A 20,977-nucleotide genomic window follows, 5' to 3' on the forward strand; every position below is an offset into this window, starting at 1 on the left:
GAGGGAAAGTCTTTCCCATTATTTTCAACTGGAAGAATTAAGCCTCATTTTTGTTTTTTTAATGTATTTGTCCTTACAAATGACAACTGCAAATATAATGCTTTTCAAATAATGAACATGATATTACAAAGACATTAAAACAACAAAGATACCTTCCTCCCCTTGTTCTTTAATTATAAGTATCTTCCCACAGCATTAAAAAAACATTTAAGATAATGATATGCAAATATACAATATATCATGCTGCAATTTGCTTTATTATTATTTCACAAAATGTGGTGTCTATCACTCCTGATTAGTAGATAAATAAAATAATAATATTTAATATTTACTGCTTATGTATGTCCTAAGTAATTTTATAAATACTTTATATCTTTTAATTAATTTAATCTTTATAATGGTTCTATAAGGTAAGTTACTAGTATCTTTCTCATTTTACAGAAAAGCCACTGAGACAGTGGCTTTTTCTCAAATTGAGAATCAAGATTAAAATCTATTTTTATAGTTCATGGACACTGATACATTTATTACATTAACTCATCCATTTTTAATAAGCACACACAATTTCATAGTATGGTTGTAATTTATTTGTCAATTCCCTTTTGATATGCATTTGGATAATTTCCAGTTATTTGAGATGCAAAAAAAATGTAGAATAAATGAATCGGATCCCCTACTCTTTCTTTGTATGTATTAGTACCTTGGACCATAGCACAGGTTTCCCTAAGGAATTATGGGGTCAAAGATACCTGTAGTTTAACTCTTACCATCTACTGCCAGATTAGATTCTGGAAAAGGTTTACATCCCTGTTATTTTTCAGTACTTCTCCAGCACTGTCTCTGTTTTCCATATTTAACATAGAACCCATGGACTAAGGCATCATTGTCCTCACTGCTGGTGAGCCAGAGTGTTTGTTGATATTACGATAGAGCAGTGTTTCAAATGTGCACAGTTTTGCCTCCTAATACCTTTGACAATGTCTGAAGTCAACTTTGATTGTCACAACTCGGGGCATGGATGCTACTGGCATTTAGTTAGTGGAGGTCAGAGATGATGCTAAGCACAGGACAGCCCTCTCCCACCCTCACCCCTGCAAACAGAACTGTCCAGTCCAAAATATCAGCAGTGATGAGGTTGAAGAACACTGGCATCGATTATTTGTATATTCTCATCCACAAATTTCTGGTTTGTGATTATTTCCCCCCATTTTTTTTCATATCGACTGTCAGAATTTGAAAATTAGAGCTATTAAAATTTCACGTTATGATGCAAACATTTTTCCAGATCAATGGTGTTTTTTTTTTTTTTTTTACTTTTTTTTGGGGGGCACATTTAAAAAATGTATTTAACCATATATTTCCATCCCTTCATAGTTTCTGTATTTCTTGACTCACTTCAGAAAATCTTCCCAATTCTATGTGTACATAAAACTTTACCTAGATTTTATTGTAATTATTTTCAAATGTATTTAGATCCTTATTCTTTTTTTTTTTTTTAATACTTGACCAAACACTGCTATTTAGAGACCTTACCGCTGGCTTTTTAAACTGCCTATTCTACATCAGCTATAACCTTAGGCCAGCCATTTAACTGTAATTTGTGGAACTAAATTCTCAATGTTTTTATCAGTAAAGTTGGGGACGATTATATATATATATATATATATATATATATATATATATATAATTAATTATATTTAATTTACATTTAATTTAATTTATTAAATTTAATTAATTTAATTTACATTTAATTCTGATATATAATTGCATTGATATACATATGTTCCACAGTTGCTAGAGTTAGGAAGGTGTTCCTATACCTGCCCATCTTTTTCACTACTTTTTCTCATCAGCTCTAATTAGAGTCCTTGGCAGGTAAAAGGCACTTGATTAGTATTGGTTGAGTTGAATGTGTTGAGGACATTTTTTCCTCGGCTACTATTGGTAAATATATGATTGATAAATAGATCGTGTGGTTGGATGTCTTTTATTCAAGGAAAATAAAAATATACCACCCAGTCTCTAATGCAATTTTCATAACCATTTTTCCCCCATAAAGAGAGCATTAACATTCTTTATTTTCATTCTGTTTAATCAATTTGCAGACAATGTGCAACAAATTTCTGCAGTTCCTGTGTATGTGCAAGTTCTTAATATTAATGATCATGCTCCCGAGTTCTCTGAATACTATGACACATATGTTTGTGAAAATGCAGACCCTGGTCAGGTAAGGACTTGCAATAAATTGCTAATGTCTAAACATTGCCATATATTATATATAATAGCTTTTGTCACTATTCCTCCCATTTTGAAATGATAAAAGTAAGTTTTATTTAACTGTATGAATTACATGCTCTTATGTCATAAGTTATGTATAATTTAAATTTCTTTTTAAAAACATAAAATGTAACCTTCAAGCTTTCCACTTCCAGATTCCTCAAACTTTTGAAAAATCTGCTAACACTGGGAATTCGTAGTAAATCTTTTACATTTTGTCAATGTGATAAAGAAATGTTCTTTTTTTTGTAATTCTATAAAATAAATAATCACATATTAATTAATTTTTATTTTTTCATTCATCATGGCATAAAGAAACATGATATACAAACATAAACATGAAGAGAAAGTGCTGGGATTTTTCTGTAGCTTATAACTATTATGTCAGACATATTAATCCCCCCAAAAACCTAATTTCAATTTAATTGCTAGCTATGTAAAGAATAGAAAGCATACTTAGTTTGAGATATATCACCGTTACTTCAAAGTCCTTCCCTCCCTCTTTCTTTCGTTCGTTCATTCATTCGTTCGTTCTTTGCTCGTTTATTTTTACTTCACTATTTATTTCACATATTTTCTCTTGTGGAACTCGCTCTTTTCATTTGCAAAAAGTAGAGCTAAAAACAGATGGTTCTTTGTTTTCAGTTCCACTACACAATAACCTTAAGTATCGTTTGCAACTGTGGGAGCTTATTAAATGTCCTAAAACATTTTTAAAAATATATAAACTAGTTTTCAGAATACTGAATGTATGTACGTATGTGTACATATGCATGTATATATGTATGTAAGCAATTATATGTATATATATTTAGTATAAAATCAATTATTTCAGTAGATTCAAATTTATCAACAAAGCTAGTTGAAGACAATTTGGATTTTACAAAGATCGAAATTTTAATTTTCTACCAATAAATAATAATAGCCAACATTATGCTTTATATTCAGATACTTAATATTGTAAGAAATAGACATATTTTAAGAATTAAGCTTTTCTGAATTGTTATGGATTGTTCAACGGTAACATAAAGGAAATCATTAGTAGCTCTTAAAATGTGTTCTGAAATTTATTTGGCTATGTTTATTTTAGAATATGTTTTATTCCAGAAATAATTCTCAAGTCTTGCCTAAAGCATATCCTAATTTTAAGATAATAATAAAATTATAATAAACGTACAAATGAATTTAAACTTGAGCTACTTGTTTTGAATTGGTTAGGATCCAGGGTTTTTGATAAAGTAGAAGGTTAATATAAAACTTTCAGAGAGACCCTGCCCCCAGATCCAGAATCAAATTAACTTAGAAACCCGTGAACGGACAGCATAGTTGAAAACGAATCACAGAAACAGAATGCAAATGACCTGCTTGCTACCCATGACTCCTATAGAAACTGAGTTTAGACAGTTCTTTGAACTTGGCATTATAAATAGATTATATACTTAGAAATTTAACATATCTGCTTTTCTCAGACTTTTCAAACACATCTGTCTAACTGGACACATCAACACATATCATAAACTCAAAATTAAAATAATATTGGAAATAATATATCTTAAAATTTTCTAAATCTCTACATCTTACATTTCCATATTTAGGATAACTTATATTTTTACAATTATTATAAGCACGATTACAGTTTGTAGTTACTGTAATATAAGTTCTTTAAAGTTTAAATATTTTATGACTCTACATAAGTGCGCATGTGTTCAGAGTGTCCCCCTGATTAGACAGCTATTTCCAAACTTAAAAAAATAAGCTTCACTTACTGCATTTTCTATACACTTATGTCTATCAATGTCCAGGGTGGTAACTCCACTTACCCAGTAAAGCTGCGTGTTCATTGATCTCAGCTGGGCTGAGGTGGAGGGAAGATTTGGGAGATAACACAGTTCACATCACAAGAGACTTGAGACCAGCGCCCCAGCCTTAGGTGATGAACACGTCTAGGGTGATGCTACTTAACTCTGATGATGACACCAGCGTCTTTATTCTAACTCCTCAACTGTTGTTTGTAACAACTGTCATCAGTCACGTTTAGAACAACCTTTTCAGTTTTTGCATCATGTGAGAAGATGAAAATACACATTGCTAGTAGGAACTGGCCCCCCCCACCATTGCATTAGAGTTTACTCGTGTCTTTACTCTTTGCCCAGATTCTGGCTCAGAAGCAAGAACTCAGAAGTCAGTACACTTGTAATATTGTGGAATACTCACCTCTTTTGAGAAGAGTATTTGTGGTTTGGTTTCGTTTTGGTTTCTTTTTTTTTTTTTTTTTAATTTTTTTTAATGTTTATTTTTGAGACAGAGAGAGACAGAGCATGAACGGGGGAGGTGCAGAGAGGGAGAGGGGAACACAGAATCTGAAACCGGCTCCAGGTTCTGAGCTGTCAGCACGGAGCCCGGCGCGGGGCTCGAACCCACGGACCGCGAGATCATGACCTGAGCCGAAGTCGGACTGAGCCACCCAGGCGCCCCTTGTTTTGTTTTCTACTCACTGCTCAGGGACAGTGGTGCCATCATCACAGGAGGCCCCAGGCATTAGGGCAAAGACAAATTCACAGAAAAGGGCAGAGCAGCTGGAATTCCCTACAGCAGTTTTCTGACTTCAGTGCTTACAAATTTCAATGGATTTTCCAATACCGGCACATAGAAGTGTAAAACTCACTGGTCTGGTGTTTAACATTCTCTTTGATTTAGCCACAATTTATCTATCTTGCTTTGTAAAAAAAAAAAAAATGTAGATACTTTCCTCTTCATACTCTGAATTGCTTGTCATGCAAAATAGAAATTACAGTTTCTACTTCAGAGTTCTTTTTCGTATCAAAGCTTCTTTCTGGAATGCCCCTGTCTATTCCTATTGGAATTTTAACTGTACTGCAAAAGTGAACTCACATGCCACATAATCAAACTGTTTTAGAGAAACCAAACAGATAAAGATAGGGGAAAGGGAAAAGAGAGACGGAGAAACAAAGAGAAGCAAACCATAAGAGACTCTTTTTTTTTTAAATTTTTTAATGTTTATTTATTTCTGAAAGAGAGACAGAGCATGAGAGGGGGAGGGGCAGAGAGAGAGGGAGACACAGAATCTGAAGCAGGCTCCAGGCTCTGAGCTGTCAGCACAGAGCCCGACGTGGGGCTTGAACTCACAAACCATGAGATCATGACCCGAGCTAAAGTCGGTCGCTCAACAGACTCAGCCACTCAGGCGCCCCAAACCATAAGAGACTCTTAACTATAGAGAACCAACTGACAGTTACTGGAGAGAAGATGGGTGGGGGGTTGGGCTAGATGGGTATTAAGGAGGGTACTTGTGATGAGCACTGGGTGTTACATGTAAGTAATGAATTACTAAATTCTACTCCTGAAATGAATATTACATAATATGTTAACTAACTAAAATTTAAATGAAGATTTGAGGGGTGCCTGGCTGGTCAGTTGCTTAAGCGTCCGACTCTTGATCTTGGCTCAGGTCATGATCTCTCCGTTTATGAGATCTAGTCCCACACTGGACTCTGCACTGATAGCATGGAGCCCACTTGGGATTCTCTCTTTCTCTCTGCTCCTCCCCTCTCAGCTCTCTCTCTCTGCCCCCTTTCTCTAAATAAATAAATAAACTTTAAAAAAAAACTCTTTAAAAAAAACTTGAGGGGCCCCTGGGTGGCGCAGTCGGTTAAGCGTCCGACTTCAGCCAGGTCACGATCTCGCGGTCCGTGAGTTCGAGCCCCGCGTCAGGCTCTGGGCTGACGGCTCGGAGCCTGGAGCCTGTTTCCGATTCTGTGTCTCCCTCTCTCTCTGCCCCTCCCCCGTTCATGCTCTGTCTCTCTCTGTCCCAAAAATAAAAATTAAAAAAACGTTGAAAAAAAAAAAAAAAACTTGAAATACTAAAATAAATAAATAAATAAATAAATAAATAAAATACAAATAAACAAGTATATATTTACAATGTCCCAGACATGATTCTAGCAACATTATAAACATTAAACCAATCTTCAAAAACTTGAAAAAATGTGAGGGAAATATATCATTTTCCAGGTGAAAGGGCCCAGAGAAGTTGTTACTTCCTAAGAGAGAGAGATTTTATCCCAAGTGTTGGCATCAGGATAGATGCATAGAACCATTATATTTTGTTGCCTCTCTATTCCTAGTTTGAATAGACCTTATATATTTGTGAAATGTGTCATCTCTAGTTTAGTATGTTTCCTGGATTCCAAGTTACTTGTGAACAGTGAGTGAGTTTATTTTTGTATTCTCAACAACATGCAGTGTGGTTCCCAATAATAACTACTTGAATCAATGAACAAAGCATGAAGACAATAGTTCTTGAAACAAAGAGTATTTTTTTCTATAATTCTCTGGGGATATACATTTGAATTTATTAGCCTTGCATAGTATGTTTAAAACGTTGCAGTATGATGAGACCCCTTTAGGAGAGAATATGGACAGAGTCAAGAATCAGTCTAAAGACTGAAACCTGAATGCTCCAATACTGGTGTTTGGGGGTCGGGCCGCACTAGAAAATGAAATTTGCAAGGAGCAAACCAGAAAAATATGATAACATCGAAACCAAAAAAAAAAAAGTGTTCTAAGGAGGAAAGGGTTATAACCTGTTTTATTTTCTGCTTACAGTTCAGGTAAAAGAAAAGAAAAGAAAAGATCCCATTGAATTTAACAGTAGAGATTTTAGACTTACTAGAACATTTGTAGTCAATATTTGTCACGTGCCTAATGACACCCAGGAAGAAAATGTAAAGTGAGAGTATGAAAGAACATAGGGCAGAGCCTTTGGGAATGGCAATATTGAAGGATTCAGTAAAGAAAGAGAAGACAGCAAAGTAGACTGAGTAAGCATGACCCATCATGTAGGAAAGAAACAAGACTGTTGATGCAGAAGTGCATGAATGCAACATTTTTTGAGGAGGAAGTGTCAGTAGACTTCATTCCCACTATTCTAGGAAAGAAAAAAAAATCATCCTCATAGTTTACCATATGTTCAAATTTATTCTTTAAAAATATGTAATTTGTATAAGTAACTCACAGCTCTATAAATAAAATGACAGTGCAAAATAACTTTATTAAAATGTGGCAAAGAGAAATCTCACTGGATGCTTGTTAGGAATGCAAATCATGACAGAATTTAATGGTAAATCATATTACTGCAATAAAGGCCAAGACTATTGGAATAGGGGAGACAGATGCACTTAACTTTGAAACAAAACGCAGGAGAGTTTTTAACACTGGGCTGAGTTAGTGAAGAGAAGGACTAGGGGACACATTGGGGGAAGGGGAGGTTGGCCCATGTGATTAGGCCATCTGTGTAATTGGCTCTTACAGAAGTTAACTTCCCACGCTCCCATAGAGACTGAGAGATAGGGGTCCTATCTTAATGGATGTCTACATTTCAAAGGGATGGTTTTCAGGGTGTTAAGAAAGACCAGCCTGATTTCTAAAATTGGAAGTTTGGGAGAAGATTTATCTACATTACCAAGGGGCAGAGAAAGAATCTGCAAAAAGAAAGAATCTATTGTAATTGGTCTAGGAAAATGGAGGGCAGGAGCCCCTAGTCAGGAAGAAATGTGTCGAAAATTGAGTCAGGCTGAAGGCAATGCTATGGTCCTCTTGGTCAATGTTAACAAAATATAAACATGATAAATATGCATTTGTGGGTATGTAATATTTCAAGAAATTTAAAATATCTTTCACAGCTCATATTTTTGTTGAAGAAAGAATGGCTATATTATTTCCTCCATGATTGCAAAGCATTTAATCTTTAGATTTATAAACAGCAAATATAATAATCACTCTAGTTAAAGAAAATTTCCATTGCATTTCCGTCCTTCCGGTTACATTTAGATACATTCTGCCTTCAGTAGTTTTCCATTTGCAGGATAAATCAAGTAGATTTTGGTGCAAAACACTTATAAAAGACGAAAAACTACTGTCCTGTTTATTTTTAGCAAAAGAGAACGGCCCAGATTCTTATCACAAAATATCGTGTGATGAAGTCCTTCCTGTTGAATGACTAAAAGGATGATTACTATATTTTCCCTTTATCCTTAAATTCATATTGTTCATTTGCTGATTCTTGATTTTGAGAATATTCATCTGTTTTATCTTCATCTGACGACTCAGTCTCAAACACTCTTTTTTAATACGTGATCAGTTTCTCCATCGTCTTGGGTCTATAGTGCTGGTTTCTGCTTTTGGGTTTCATCTATTCACAAATTACTGTGAGATGACTTCCTCTGTCAGTTTTTTCCCTCTGTCATTATAAATGTAAAAGGAAGCATTTTGAATTTTCAACTGTTTTTTAAAAAAAAATAAAATCAAACTAAGAAGATAGTGTATAAGTTTTTTGATGCCTTTTTGAGCGATGATGTAAATAAGCAATGCATTTAAAGAACAGGAAGGAGAGAATGATACAATGGGGAAGATTTATTTCATTATTATATCATCCTTCCAGGCCATTCATCTTGCAAGTTTCATGTAAGTCTTTTAAAAGCACATTAGATTAGGAAATATTTATGAGTAATGATGAAATGATTTGCAAAGATGATGAAATTGCAAGATGTTCAAGGCATCAAAAGGATCACTAAGTTCCTTTAATGCATTCCTGATTTACCAAAGTGTCCAATGTACCCCTTCAGTAATGGAAGGTAAGATTAGTTATTTATTTCATAATAAGTTAATGTTTCCTTATTATTAGGAACAGTTCTAAATGAAAAAAAAATGAAATACCAATCTTTAAAAACTAAGTAGAACTGCTCAACAAGAAACTCGAATGCTAATTTTTGCTGCAACAAACTTGAAAGGTATGTTGAGAGTTGAACTCTGTGGAGGAAGAAATATGTCTGTCGGATGTAGCGGCATGGAATTCTTATGTGACTTGCTAGGGGTTAAATGCTATATGGGAAATCTACGACATGCTATACTTTTTTATAATTTTACAGATGTATAAAAGTTTGGTAACATTTTCAACATCATGTAGCCTAGGAGAGGTTGAGCAAGGATTATAATTTGTGTCTGTGTCCAAGAATGATGCTTCTTTTAACGATGCCCAGATAATTATAGAGACTAGCTATCCTTAGATTATTTGCACAATACAAAAACCAATAGAAAAAAACGTGGTTTTTTAAAAAAAATTCTGTACTCATAAATCATTACACCTCCAATTTTAATGACAAAAATAAACGTGAAATCAATACAACTGAATCTCGCCTCCTTTCTAGGATATGCATAGTTCAAACTCAGAATAAATGACACTGGTCAGTGCTATTTCATAATCAGTTTCCTTTAAGGAGGAAGGCCGGGAATCATCAAAGAAGTCAGGAGACTCCCATATGTCACTATTGGATTTAGAAACTTGTCCAAAGTCTTTAAGTACCTGAAAGAATGATACACAGCATGGCTACTTGCAATGGTCCTCCACTCAAATCTAAGGGGAAGCCAAAGCTCCCCCCCACCCAACATTGCTACACACACTGTGGTTTATGAATTGAAATCAATGTACAGATTACGAGTGCTGCCGATATATCCAACAGTACCATAGATATTTTCTTCTTAACACGTGGTGGGTGATGCCTTATTTAATAATGTGGGTGTTAGGGCGCTTATGGCTCCTGAATAGTCATCGTTTGTGCCACGTTTACTCAGACATTACATGTGGAATCCGATTGAGTTGGGCTCACATTTCTTGTTTGAAATTGACTTGGCAGGCTTCCTTCAAGTACAATCGAAGCCAAGCACCTAAGGTCAATACGTACCTCCCTCTTTCAAAAGTGCTCTTAATCTCTTACTTGTTCCTAAAAAATCAGATAGCAATGTGCGAAACTTACAACTTAATGGAGTAAGCTCTCAAAAAATATTTGCTTTAACAGATAATAAAGCATATCCTGTGTAACTGAAATGATTTGTATGCAGACAACATAATTATTTTTAACTTAATAGTGTTTATAAGCAAAATAGTAGAAGCATTCAGTTTATTTTTTTATTATTTTTTGACGTCTATTTATTTTTGAGAGACAGAGACAGATCATGAGGAGGGGAGGGGCAGAGAGAGGGAGACACAGAATCCGAAGCAGACTCCAGGATCTGACTGTCAGCACAGAGCCCGACACGGGGCTCGAACCCACAAACCGTGAGATCATGACCTCAGCCGATGTCAGAAGCTTAACCAACTGAGCCACCCAGGCACCCCAGCAGAGGAAATGCATTTTACTCTATTTAAAAATAATAAAGAGTTGAGTAATAAAGTAAGAAAGCAGCTACACCATCAAAACACAAGTTGGAAAATATACGTCACATAGTATGAATTCTTGACTAAGCCAAGGAAAGACGCAGGAGCAGAATGTACTTCTCCAGATTGCAAACAGGAAATTGGGGTGTGGAGGCAGACAGGAAAGAATCTCTTCTCTGGACTCAGGAATGAGAAAGTGAATGGAACGCAAGAAAAAAAGGAACCATCTATGATGTACCTCCTGACCTGAGATACCCCTAAGTAACTTCCAAAAACTAAGGTGGGATAGAATGAAATATGGAAAGCATAAAATTTGGAAAATGGAAAATTTGGAAAATTATGAAGAGGTAACCTCATAATAGCAAAATTCGAGGGAGACTTTGTGCCAACAAAGATGGAATGTGGTGTGAATTTGTTTACATTAAACATCCCAAAGTGAAGTTCCCTCTTTCTTCTCCCACTCTCTCCTTCCCCTCAACACTCTTCACAAAAGAGCAGGCCTCTGTGATGGTCAAAAATCCCCACACGGTATAGTTTAGAGAATGCACACCTGCGCTCACCTATGTGTACACACATACACACGTGGAAACGAAACAAGATGTAAGCAACCTACATCACAAAGAGAATTATAAATGGACCAAGAATGGTACGACAAACAGATCTTCAGGCATTCGTATCAGTTTCTGTGTACTTTAGACATGACCCGTTAGTCTTTGATTGCTTTCATCGTTTCTGGTACAGAAATATGTTCTAGGCTCCGCCATTTATTAATTTATTGCTTTGTAGCTTCACAGTCATCCTTCAGTACCTGCTTAAAAAGTACCTGCGCTGTGATAGTGCGATAATGAATTGGTCCCTTTAGAGCATTTCTTCTATTGTGAATGCAACATTGAGCCTTGTCAAAGGAGGGCACTGAATGAATGAACACCGCAGAAGAAAAAGGGCCGCTCTTCCTGGCTCCCGTGTACAGCATGTTTGGGTTTCCCTCTCATGCTGCACAGTTGGCTCTGTCCAGCCACAAGTATAGTCCCAAAGGTCCCGAAGGTATATTCCCTCGGCGACCATACAAGTCTTTCCCAGGCCTGATGAGTTCTATGCTGCCCTCCCAGCGCGGATGCCGTGAGCTCTAGACCTTGCACCTGCAGTGACCTCCCGGCTTTTTCTGCATTTCTGCCCACCGGCATACGTGTACCCTGGAGGTTTGTTCTGCTTGCCTGGAGAATGTGGACTAGCTCTGGCCTCGGCCACCCAGTGAACTCCTTTGTCCTGAAAGCAAGACGCTGCGAGCATACGTTCTCCAAGGAGACCTAAAGCTTGTTTTGGAGACAGCCTCCCTTCCATACTTGTCCATCTGGATAATTTCACTGAACTTCCAAGGACCCTTTGGAGTTATTCTATCTTTATAGTTACTCTCGTATGGTAGCTTAATCATTCTTTATATTAATCTTCCTCCTTTTAAGTTGCTGTGTGCTTCCTGTCCCTCAGTTGGACCCAGACTGATACTTAAGCTCGTCTTTTTATATTTCCTGCCTCAGATTCGGAAGCAGTCATTTTCCTAAGATTTTGTGATATGGCAGTGGAGTGCTGCAGAACATACAGATAGAATATGGGCAGTAAGTAAAGCTGAGATACCCACCCCAGAAAATCAGGAAAAATCCTGCTTCCTCTTCCTCTCTTGCTCTCACTGTGTAGCTCCCCTATTCTCTGTCTTTCAACAATGTGGAAGATCACTCTAAAGGAAACTCTCCCACTGTTTGCTCTTTCTTTGTTCACTTGCTTCAGTTATTTAAAATCATGTACTTTCGAGGGACACAGATATGATAACTTTCAGAGGGCTTTCTTTAATTAGAACTTTTATAAGTATTCAGAGGTAAATAATTTTCACTCAAATTGCAAATCATAAGCCCACCCATCATTCATGAGTTGGGATAGTTCTGTCATACGTATGTGCATGTGTGCATAGAGGCACATATATATGAAGCTATGCAACACTGTGGCAAATGATGCTTTTTTTTTAACCAAATACTTTGAATTTCTAATACAGACATGCATCCTAGGAGTATTCCAGGACTCATTACCTTAAATATGATTGAATTAATGCGGACAATATTTATTTAAGTTTATTTACTTAGAGAGAGAGAGAGAGAGAGAGAGAGAGAGAGAGAGCACACAGGGGAGGGACAGGGAGAGAAGAGAGAGAGAATCCTAAGCACGCTCCACACTGTCAGTGCAGACCCCGACATGGGTCTCAATCCCAAGAACGGCGAGATCGTGACCTGAGCCAACACCAAGAGACAGATGCTCAACTGACCGAGTCACCCAGGTGCCTCTAATATGGACAATATTTAAAGGTGACAATACCAAAAAGAGGCAAGCAACGATTTTAAACATCAGAAGTGTCAGAGAAGACCGAGGATGCCAAAACAAATGCAATAAAAAATGTAATGCTTGAAAGCAGTGTCGAATTTAGTAAGTCTTTTTAATGACCAATAATTATATTCATAAACTCTATACCTTTTTCTTGAGATCAGTAAATTTTAATGAAATATAAAGCCAAAATATAGATGGGGAAATAACTACTTGCAAAGATCTGAAAAAGTCATTCTGTTATTATTATATAATAGCTCTTGCCGGTTGATAAGAAATCATCTTGTTTAACAGCTGGTTCCTTGGTATTGATGTAGTAAGTGATCTTTCAGAAATACTATGAGTGAGCTTGCCAGTGAAGAAATATTCACCTCCATTATACCCATTATAGATGACACCTTCATTATTTCTGACAGTGAATTTTCTCTAGTATATGTTGATCCTACTGTGTTTACCCAAATCATTTTCTATAATTTGCTTTTCCTAAAAATTGCATAATTTTTATTTGTTATCAAGTACTGAATTCTATTAGTCCTTTAAAATAGAATGTCTACTGCTTATATTCATCAAGAGTGAGCATTTTTAATAAATTGATTTATAGAAAACATATTTATGAAATTATTTATGGGTATAGAAATACAAACAAAGTAAGTAGGTGAAAAATGAGTATAAAATAAAATGTGCACATGTAGATGATCTTACTTAAGTTAGGAATAACAACCAGAGTGAAAGGTGTTTGGGGATGCCAATTATCCAATAAAGCACCTTAAACCCAATAAAGGAAAAGCAGTCTTTCTTTTATTTTTTTTTTTATTTAATGTTTACTTATTTTGGGGAGAGACAAGAGTGTGAGTGCGGGAGGGACAGAGAGAGAGGGAAACAGAATCTGAAGCAGACTCTAGGCTCTGAGCTGTCAGCACAGAGCCCGGTGCAGGGCTCAAACCCACGAACCGCGAGATCATGAACGGAGCTGAAGTTGGACGCTTAACCAACCAAGCCACCCAGGCACCCTGAGAAAAGCAGCCTTTCAAATTGGCTCCTAGATTAGTAGAACAACCAGATTAATGAGTCTTGAAATCACACAATTTAAAGCAATTAGATTCCAGAATAATCGATGTTATTCTCTAAAAGCAACATTCTCCCTCATTACCTTCCTTTTCGCACCAAAATTATCAGATTTTTTAAATTTGTATTTACAAATAATTAGGGTGAGACACTTTGAATTGTGACACTTGTTTTTTAAAGCTTGTGATGTGACTATATGTGTGAGACTTTATGAGATTGTCATGAGCTAAGCTGGTTCACTTTTATAATATAAATCTATGAATAAGTGGGTAGGGCAAAAGTGTAGCATTTTAAAAACTTTAAAATTTTCCAAATGCATTTCAGTGAGGATCAGTATGTCTTAAATCAATGTTCTATTATATACAATATTGTTTTAGAATTATTTTAGATAGGATTTTGCTTGTTTCTTCCTAAAATTTTAATTTCCTTTCTTTTTTAAACTCCAAATAGTAATTTCTTAATGACAAAGTTATTTGGGAATGTTGGAGATTGACTGCTTGACTTCATTAGAACATTAGAAAACTAAACAATAAGTCACTTTTTTCTACTTAGTTATCATTCTTGGCACCAAAGTGATCAGAGTTAAGGAAAAGATAGGCATTTGGTTTTTCTCTTTCTCTCTCTCTCTCTCTTTTTTTTTTTTTTCTAGTGATATTATCTACTAAACCTTTAATGTAGTCTTAAGCAATACAAAGCACACAGCTTTCCAATGATAACTGAATGTATCTGTGTGAATTTGATGAATTTGCCTCTTTACCATTTGAGAAAAATTGAGAGAAGAGGAAAATAATTTCCCTCCCCTTATTTGTTCTTTAAATCTTCCCCTTGTTTTTCATCTGTCTGGTTTTGTCCCAATTTTTAGAGAGACAAAGGGTACTTTAGAGAGGAATGCAATGAACATTTGCTTTCTGGTATTAATTTGGGGGCATTTCGTGGGCTAATTGGTATTCTTCATTATTGTCTAAAAATCACGTATGTAGAAAACCGTGGTTTTTAATTCAAATATGTTTCCCCTCGTGTGGGAGTGAAACCTCAAAAACAACAGTAAACAACAATGGCAGAAAGATTGCCTGATATAATAGCAAGAGAATTTTACTAGCTCACACACTCCCCAGATTAGATGATGATCTCACCGCACTGACTACCGATTTCCTCATTTGAAAAAGAAACGCACGTTGGCCCTATAATTCCTATCGTGTAAGAAGTTAGTAAGGATAAAATATTATTAAATGAGAAAATGGGTAGCCCTGGCCTTTGTTAAAAAAATAATTGTGTTACTATTAAAATGAACAGTTAAGAGTAGTTTTAGAAGTTCTTAACATGGGGCTCATTTTCCTTCTAAAGAGATTCTAAATGAGCTGTAAGGTGTCTGTGCACATGTGACATTACCCAGAAACAAAACTGCCAATGCGGATTGCTACATGAGGGTGCGAACAGATTAATAGTGTTTCATTCCAGGCTTAAAGGAATCCGTTATTTAGAACCTAAACGTTAAAAAGTTACAAATTTCAATATAAACATTATTGTGGTTGATTTGGTTTTGTTTATTGGAGTTTTGATTTTGTCAGATTCTTGATTTTTTTTTTTTTTGATTGGTTTGAAACAGATTAAGTTGTTGCTTTTTAAATCTTTGGAGCAATAGCTCAATAAATTGCATTTGCCATTTTTTTTTCCTTAAAGTAATTAAATACTTCTTTTTTTGTTGACCAGATTATTTATTTGTAGTACAAGAAAAATGAAGCCTTTGAGTATGCTAATGAAAACAAACGAAATAATAATTAAATCAATAGGGGTACAGAAAACCCATATTTTATAATACAATATTTGTGTATTCTAAAAAATGTGGAAATCTGGATCACGTGAACCCTGTTGCAGAGAAAATGCATAGATACATATAAATTCTCTAGTCTTTTCAACCAATTTTGCTGAGCCAATTAGATATTCATAGGAAAGAAATAGAAAAATCCACCTAAACCTCATACCTTATACAAAAGTTATTTCAAAATGTATCATACATTTATATGTACACCTAAAGCTGTAAAACTTTTAGAAAGAAGTAAACAGATGAAAAAACTATTCTCTATGGCTACACAGAGTTCTTAGATATAGCACCAAAGGCCCAATCCATAAGAAAAAAAAAAAGTATTGACTATGTAATAATTAAAAAAAATGGAAATCCCTGTTAAAAGGATTAAAAAAACAATCTACAGATTGGAAGAAAATATTTGGAAACCAAAGATTACTCAACGGATTTATATCCAGACTATACAAATAACTCTTAAAACTCATCAGTAAAAAATTAAATAACACAATTATAAAATAGGCAAAAGACATGACAAGACATTTCCCTGAGAGGTTATACGGAAAGCAAAAAAGCACACGAAAAGATGTTGACCATCATTAGTTATCTGGACAATGCAGTTAAAAATTACAATGAGATGTTACTACACACCGACCAGAATGGCTACAAAAACAACACCCGGTGATATCATCTAATGCTGGGAGGTGAGGGGGTGGACGTAAAAAGTGAATTATAGTTTGACAGTTTATTATAAAACTGAGCATGTACTTACCGTACAATCTAATAATCACACATCTGGGCGGAGTGTGGCACACGTCAGAGAATTACTGACATTTACATAAAAATATTCATGGCAACTCTATTCATAATACAGCCGAAACTGGAAATAATCCACATGTCAGTTACCCGGAGAACGATTAAATAAAGCATGATACATCCATAAAATGGAATACTACCTGGCCATAAAAAGGAACAGATAATGAATACATGCAGAGCACAATGGATCTCAAGGGCATTATGTTTCATGAAAAAGGCAATACCCTAAACCTTATGTGCTTTATGATTCCATTTATAGTACATCCTCCAAAAGGAAGGAGTAGGGGTGTGTGACAAGAAAGAGGGGTACAAAGGAGTTCACCTGTGGTGACAAAACTCTTCTGTATCCTGATTGGGTGTGGTGACACTGGTCTTTACATGAGATCAAACTGTTTGAGTTACTCACACTCATGCCAACACACACATGCACAGGTACATGGATGCAAGAACCAGTGAAAACCGACGAAATTTTCTCTTTAACACTATTGTACCCATCTGAATTTCCAGGAATTGAAATTGTACTACAGTTATGGAAGATGTAACCACTGGGTTCACCGCAACAAGTATTTAAAATACTCTATGCGGGGTGCCTGGGTGGCTCAGTTGGTTAAGTGTCCGACTTCGACTCAGGTCATGATCTCACGGTCCGTGGGTTCGAGCCCCGTGTCCGGCTCTGTGCTGACAACTCAGAGCCTGGAGCCTGTTTCGGATTTTGTGTCTCCCTCTTTCTCTGACCCTCCCCTGTTGATGCTCTCTCTCTGTCTCGAAAATAAATAAATGTTTAAAAAATTAAAAAAAATAAATAAAATATGCACTGATTTTGAAATATTCTGAGAATCTACAGTTATTTCAAAATGAAACTTAAAAATCATTTGCTGGAATGAAAGATAAAAGACAAAAGAAATGATGTAAGAAAAATAAGAGTTTCAAAGAATAATCATTAATATTATTGAGAATACTTGAGGCCAAGAAATCCACGAAGTTGAATAATATCAAAATTATATATTACAACTAATCCCTATGCTATATAAACTTTCCCAAAGCATCCAAAACAAGGGAGGCTCCTCAGGTTACTTTAAATAACTTTACTCATAGTAAAAAAAAAAAAAAAAAAATGGCAGAATTAAATACCTGCAAACATAAAATCAAACACAAAACAGTTATTAAGAATATGGCTGTCTGTAAGCATTATATGTGAATTTCAATTAAAAACAATTTATTAATGTATTAAGTGCTGATACACAGCACAGAAATGATATCCTTAGGAGAATAACAAAAAAATGATATCTATGAATATTTTCCATTATATCAATATCTCAAAGGAACAAAAAGATACACACCAACTTTTCATTTGATGATGCTAAGAAGCCCTTTGATAAAATTAAACTTAAATTCTGGGTAATGAAATGCAGCCATAATAAGTATTGCAAAAAAAAAAAAAAAAAAGATAAAACTAACACTCAAATCAATAGTCAAGATCTCAATATTGAAACAAGTGGGGCACCATACTTTAAAACAACGATGGAGGGGCACCTGGGTGCCTCAGTCGGTTAAGCCTCCGACTTCAGCTCAGGTCACGATCTCGCGGTCCATGGGTTCGAGCCCCGCGTCGGGCTCTGGGCTGATGGCTCAGAGCCTGGATCCTGCTTCTGATTCTGTGTCTCCCTCTCTCTCTGCCCCTCCCCTGTTCATGCCCTGTCTCAAAAATAAATAAACGTTAAAAAAAATTAAAACCATGATGGAGAAGAAATGTCTGCTTTCACGCTGTGATTTTTCATAGTGTTCTGAACCTCAGGTCCATACAATAATATGTAAAATATATTTTAAAAATTACTGAAAAGAAGGACATCTGTTTGAGGAAGTGAGATCTAGTGCAGGACTGTAAGGAAATATGGTGGACTTTTAAGCACTTGAAGTCACATTTAAAAATGTAAAATCGGAGAGTTGCTGTTCAACCGGTATAAAGTGTGGGTTATACAAAATGAGTAAGTCTGTGCCTGTAGTTAACAATGTGGTGTTGTGTACTTAAAAATTTTTAAGAGCATAGATCTTAACAATGTTCTTAGCAAATTAAAGTTTAAAAAATTAAAAAAAAACAGATAGAAATAACTCACTGCGTATTTCTATGATATATACCGAATGCTATCATTTTCACAGGTAATGAATTAAAAATCATTAAGGAAATATTTTATGTGTTTTCTGATACTGTGAAGATCATTCTTGGTCTTATTTCCCACAGGATTAATTTCTGGACAAGATGACAAACTAAAAAGTGTCTATGTGCTTTGGATAGGTCATACATACATTGTAGAAAATCAAAATGACAGAATAGGTGCCCTCAATTCTGGAGAAAATCAGGCATTTCCTTGATGATCCACAAGGTTCTGTTTTTGTTCTTGGTGTGTAAATGCCCAGGGTGGGGAGCAGAGGAGGGAGAGAATACTCAGTAGTTTGCAGAATATGAATATAATAAATGAGCTGACATTAGGGCAATTTGCCTTTCCTGTTTGGTGGAAATAGTTCTAATTTTTCAAATTAATGATTCCCATTATCTTGACTGATACCAAATATCTTTTTGAGAAGTAAAGTATAATATCAGTGATGTTAGATTCTTTTATATCAATATTCTGTCTAATGTAAAGACATGTTGTCTCCATGTAAAAAGTTTCTGCTGCCTAAATTTCCAATATCCTACATTATAATCTGGTTTTCTTCTCACCTTCCTTTCTTTCTTGTGTCCCGTCCTTTTAATTTTTTTTTTTAAGATCACTCTTTCATGATAACTTCTAGATCTTTACGCCTGTTCTTTCTCCTGTATTTCAAGCTGTATGCCCAGTTAACTAGAGAGTTCCGCTTGTATGTCCTAAGGTTACACCACATTTTCTTCTAAGCCTGCCCTGTTTTTTTCAATATCCCTTGCCAAATTACCATAACTCACCAAATTGTGCAGGAAAGATGGACGTGTGGACATCATCCTTAATTCAGTCTGGTCGTTTCTTCTTCATATTTAATCCGCCATTAATTCTGTTGATTCCATCCCCTGAGTACCTCCGTACTTTAGCCTCACTCACCCTACCAGAGACCTAACATACCTTCTGGAGTGAATCATGGATGGTTCTGCTGAAGGACCGTCCTATAAAATCAAATTTCTCTTCCAGTCTCATAGCTCACAGGCAGGGATACACCACAGTTGTTGCTGTTATCAGTTAAGTCTGAGAGCATGGAGACAATTCCACGGCAGTTTTTAGTGGTGGGAAAACAGTCAGAAGAATACATCCTACGCCCTCTTGGAAAGGGTGAAATGTTACGTTGATGATGTCAACATTCCCTATGGGAAAGTTGGAGTCTGAGAAACCTTCACCTGAGAGCATGCTGTTACCATCTTCAGCTTAGGCAAACACTTCAGCAATCTCCATATAATTTCTCATTTAAAATAACACGTTCTGTAACTGTGGATGTTGTTGTCTTTATGTATCACATCAGGAGGTTTTTGAATACAAACCAAATGCTCCCCTGGATCACGGCAACAGCTTGTTAACGAGGTTCCCTATTTCCAGATCCACACTAAAGGTGTCTTCAGAATGAACATTCTAAAATGCAGAAATTTCCCAAACATTTGGATCATGGGATCTCAGATAAAAAATAAAATCTTTTTTTTTTTTTCCAATTTATAACTTGTGAGTGGACCTCGGTATAAAGTACAAACTTGGTGATGTGCCCTTCTAGAACATTCATGGCATCACCTCTGCTCACCTCTGAAGTGTAATCTTTTATTTTTAGGTTAGATGCCAGGTCCTCTGACCCCCAAATGTTTAAGTATTATGTGCTTTGGGTGTTTTATTCTGCACTTTTATTCTTCAGGTATTACGTCCCTCTTCTCCATTAGAATGTAAACTGTGGTGACAGAGACACTTGATCCTGGCCACTGTTGCACCCCCAGGGCCTGAGATGGCTTGGTGTGTTCCAAATGCCAATGAAATATTTGCTAAACAGATACCTTTGGGATATTCGTCAAATATGTTTATACATTAATTTTTTCATTTATATATTATGTTATATGAATTTTTAGAAAGTATGTTTTTAAAATTCATTTAACAAAAGGAATATATATATATATATATATACTGATATACAAATTTAAGAAAGTACAATTTTTAAATGAATATAAGTAGATATCTATAAGTAAACGTCAAAACATTATATATCTACGGCATTTAAATGCATATAATTTTGTTAAAAGTCCTTTTTAGAAACGTAGAGTATCTCTGTCTCTGTCCAGTACCAAAACATTAGAATACTATGAGCTTCTCAACATTTTCTCCTAATAACATGCTAAACAAAGAAAGAAAACAGACTATCGACTAGATTTTCTTGTTAGCTCTAATTCTATTACTGTATTAATTAATACTTTGGCCTTT

The 20,977-nt window shown here is 35.5% G+C and overlaps 1 protein-coding gene across 1 annotated transcript in view; it reads left to right on the top strand.

Annotated features, from left to right (window-relative positions):
* The window catches only part of CDH19 (cadherin 19), a 102,587-nt gene that overhangs the window by 68,213 nt on the left and 13,397 nt on the right, over positions 1-20,977 (top strand). The window contains exon 9 of the mRNA XM_049619703.1: positions 2,106-2,227. Coding sequence (XP_049475660.1) covers positions 2,106-2,227 — 122 coding nt within the window. The remainder of the gene's footprint in view (positions 1-2,105; positions 2,228-20,977) is intronic.

The sequence above is a fragment of the Panthera uncia genome (assembly GCF_023721935.1).
Source record: "Panthera uncia isolate 11264 chromosome D3 unlocalized genomic scaffold, Puncia_PCG_1.0 HiC_scaffold_8, whole genome shotgun sequence".
Taxonomy (NCBI): Eukaryota; Metazoa; Chordata; class Mammalia; order Carnivora; family Felidae; genus Panthera; species Panthera uncia.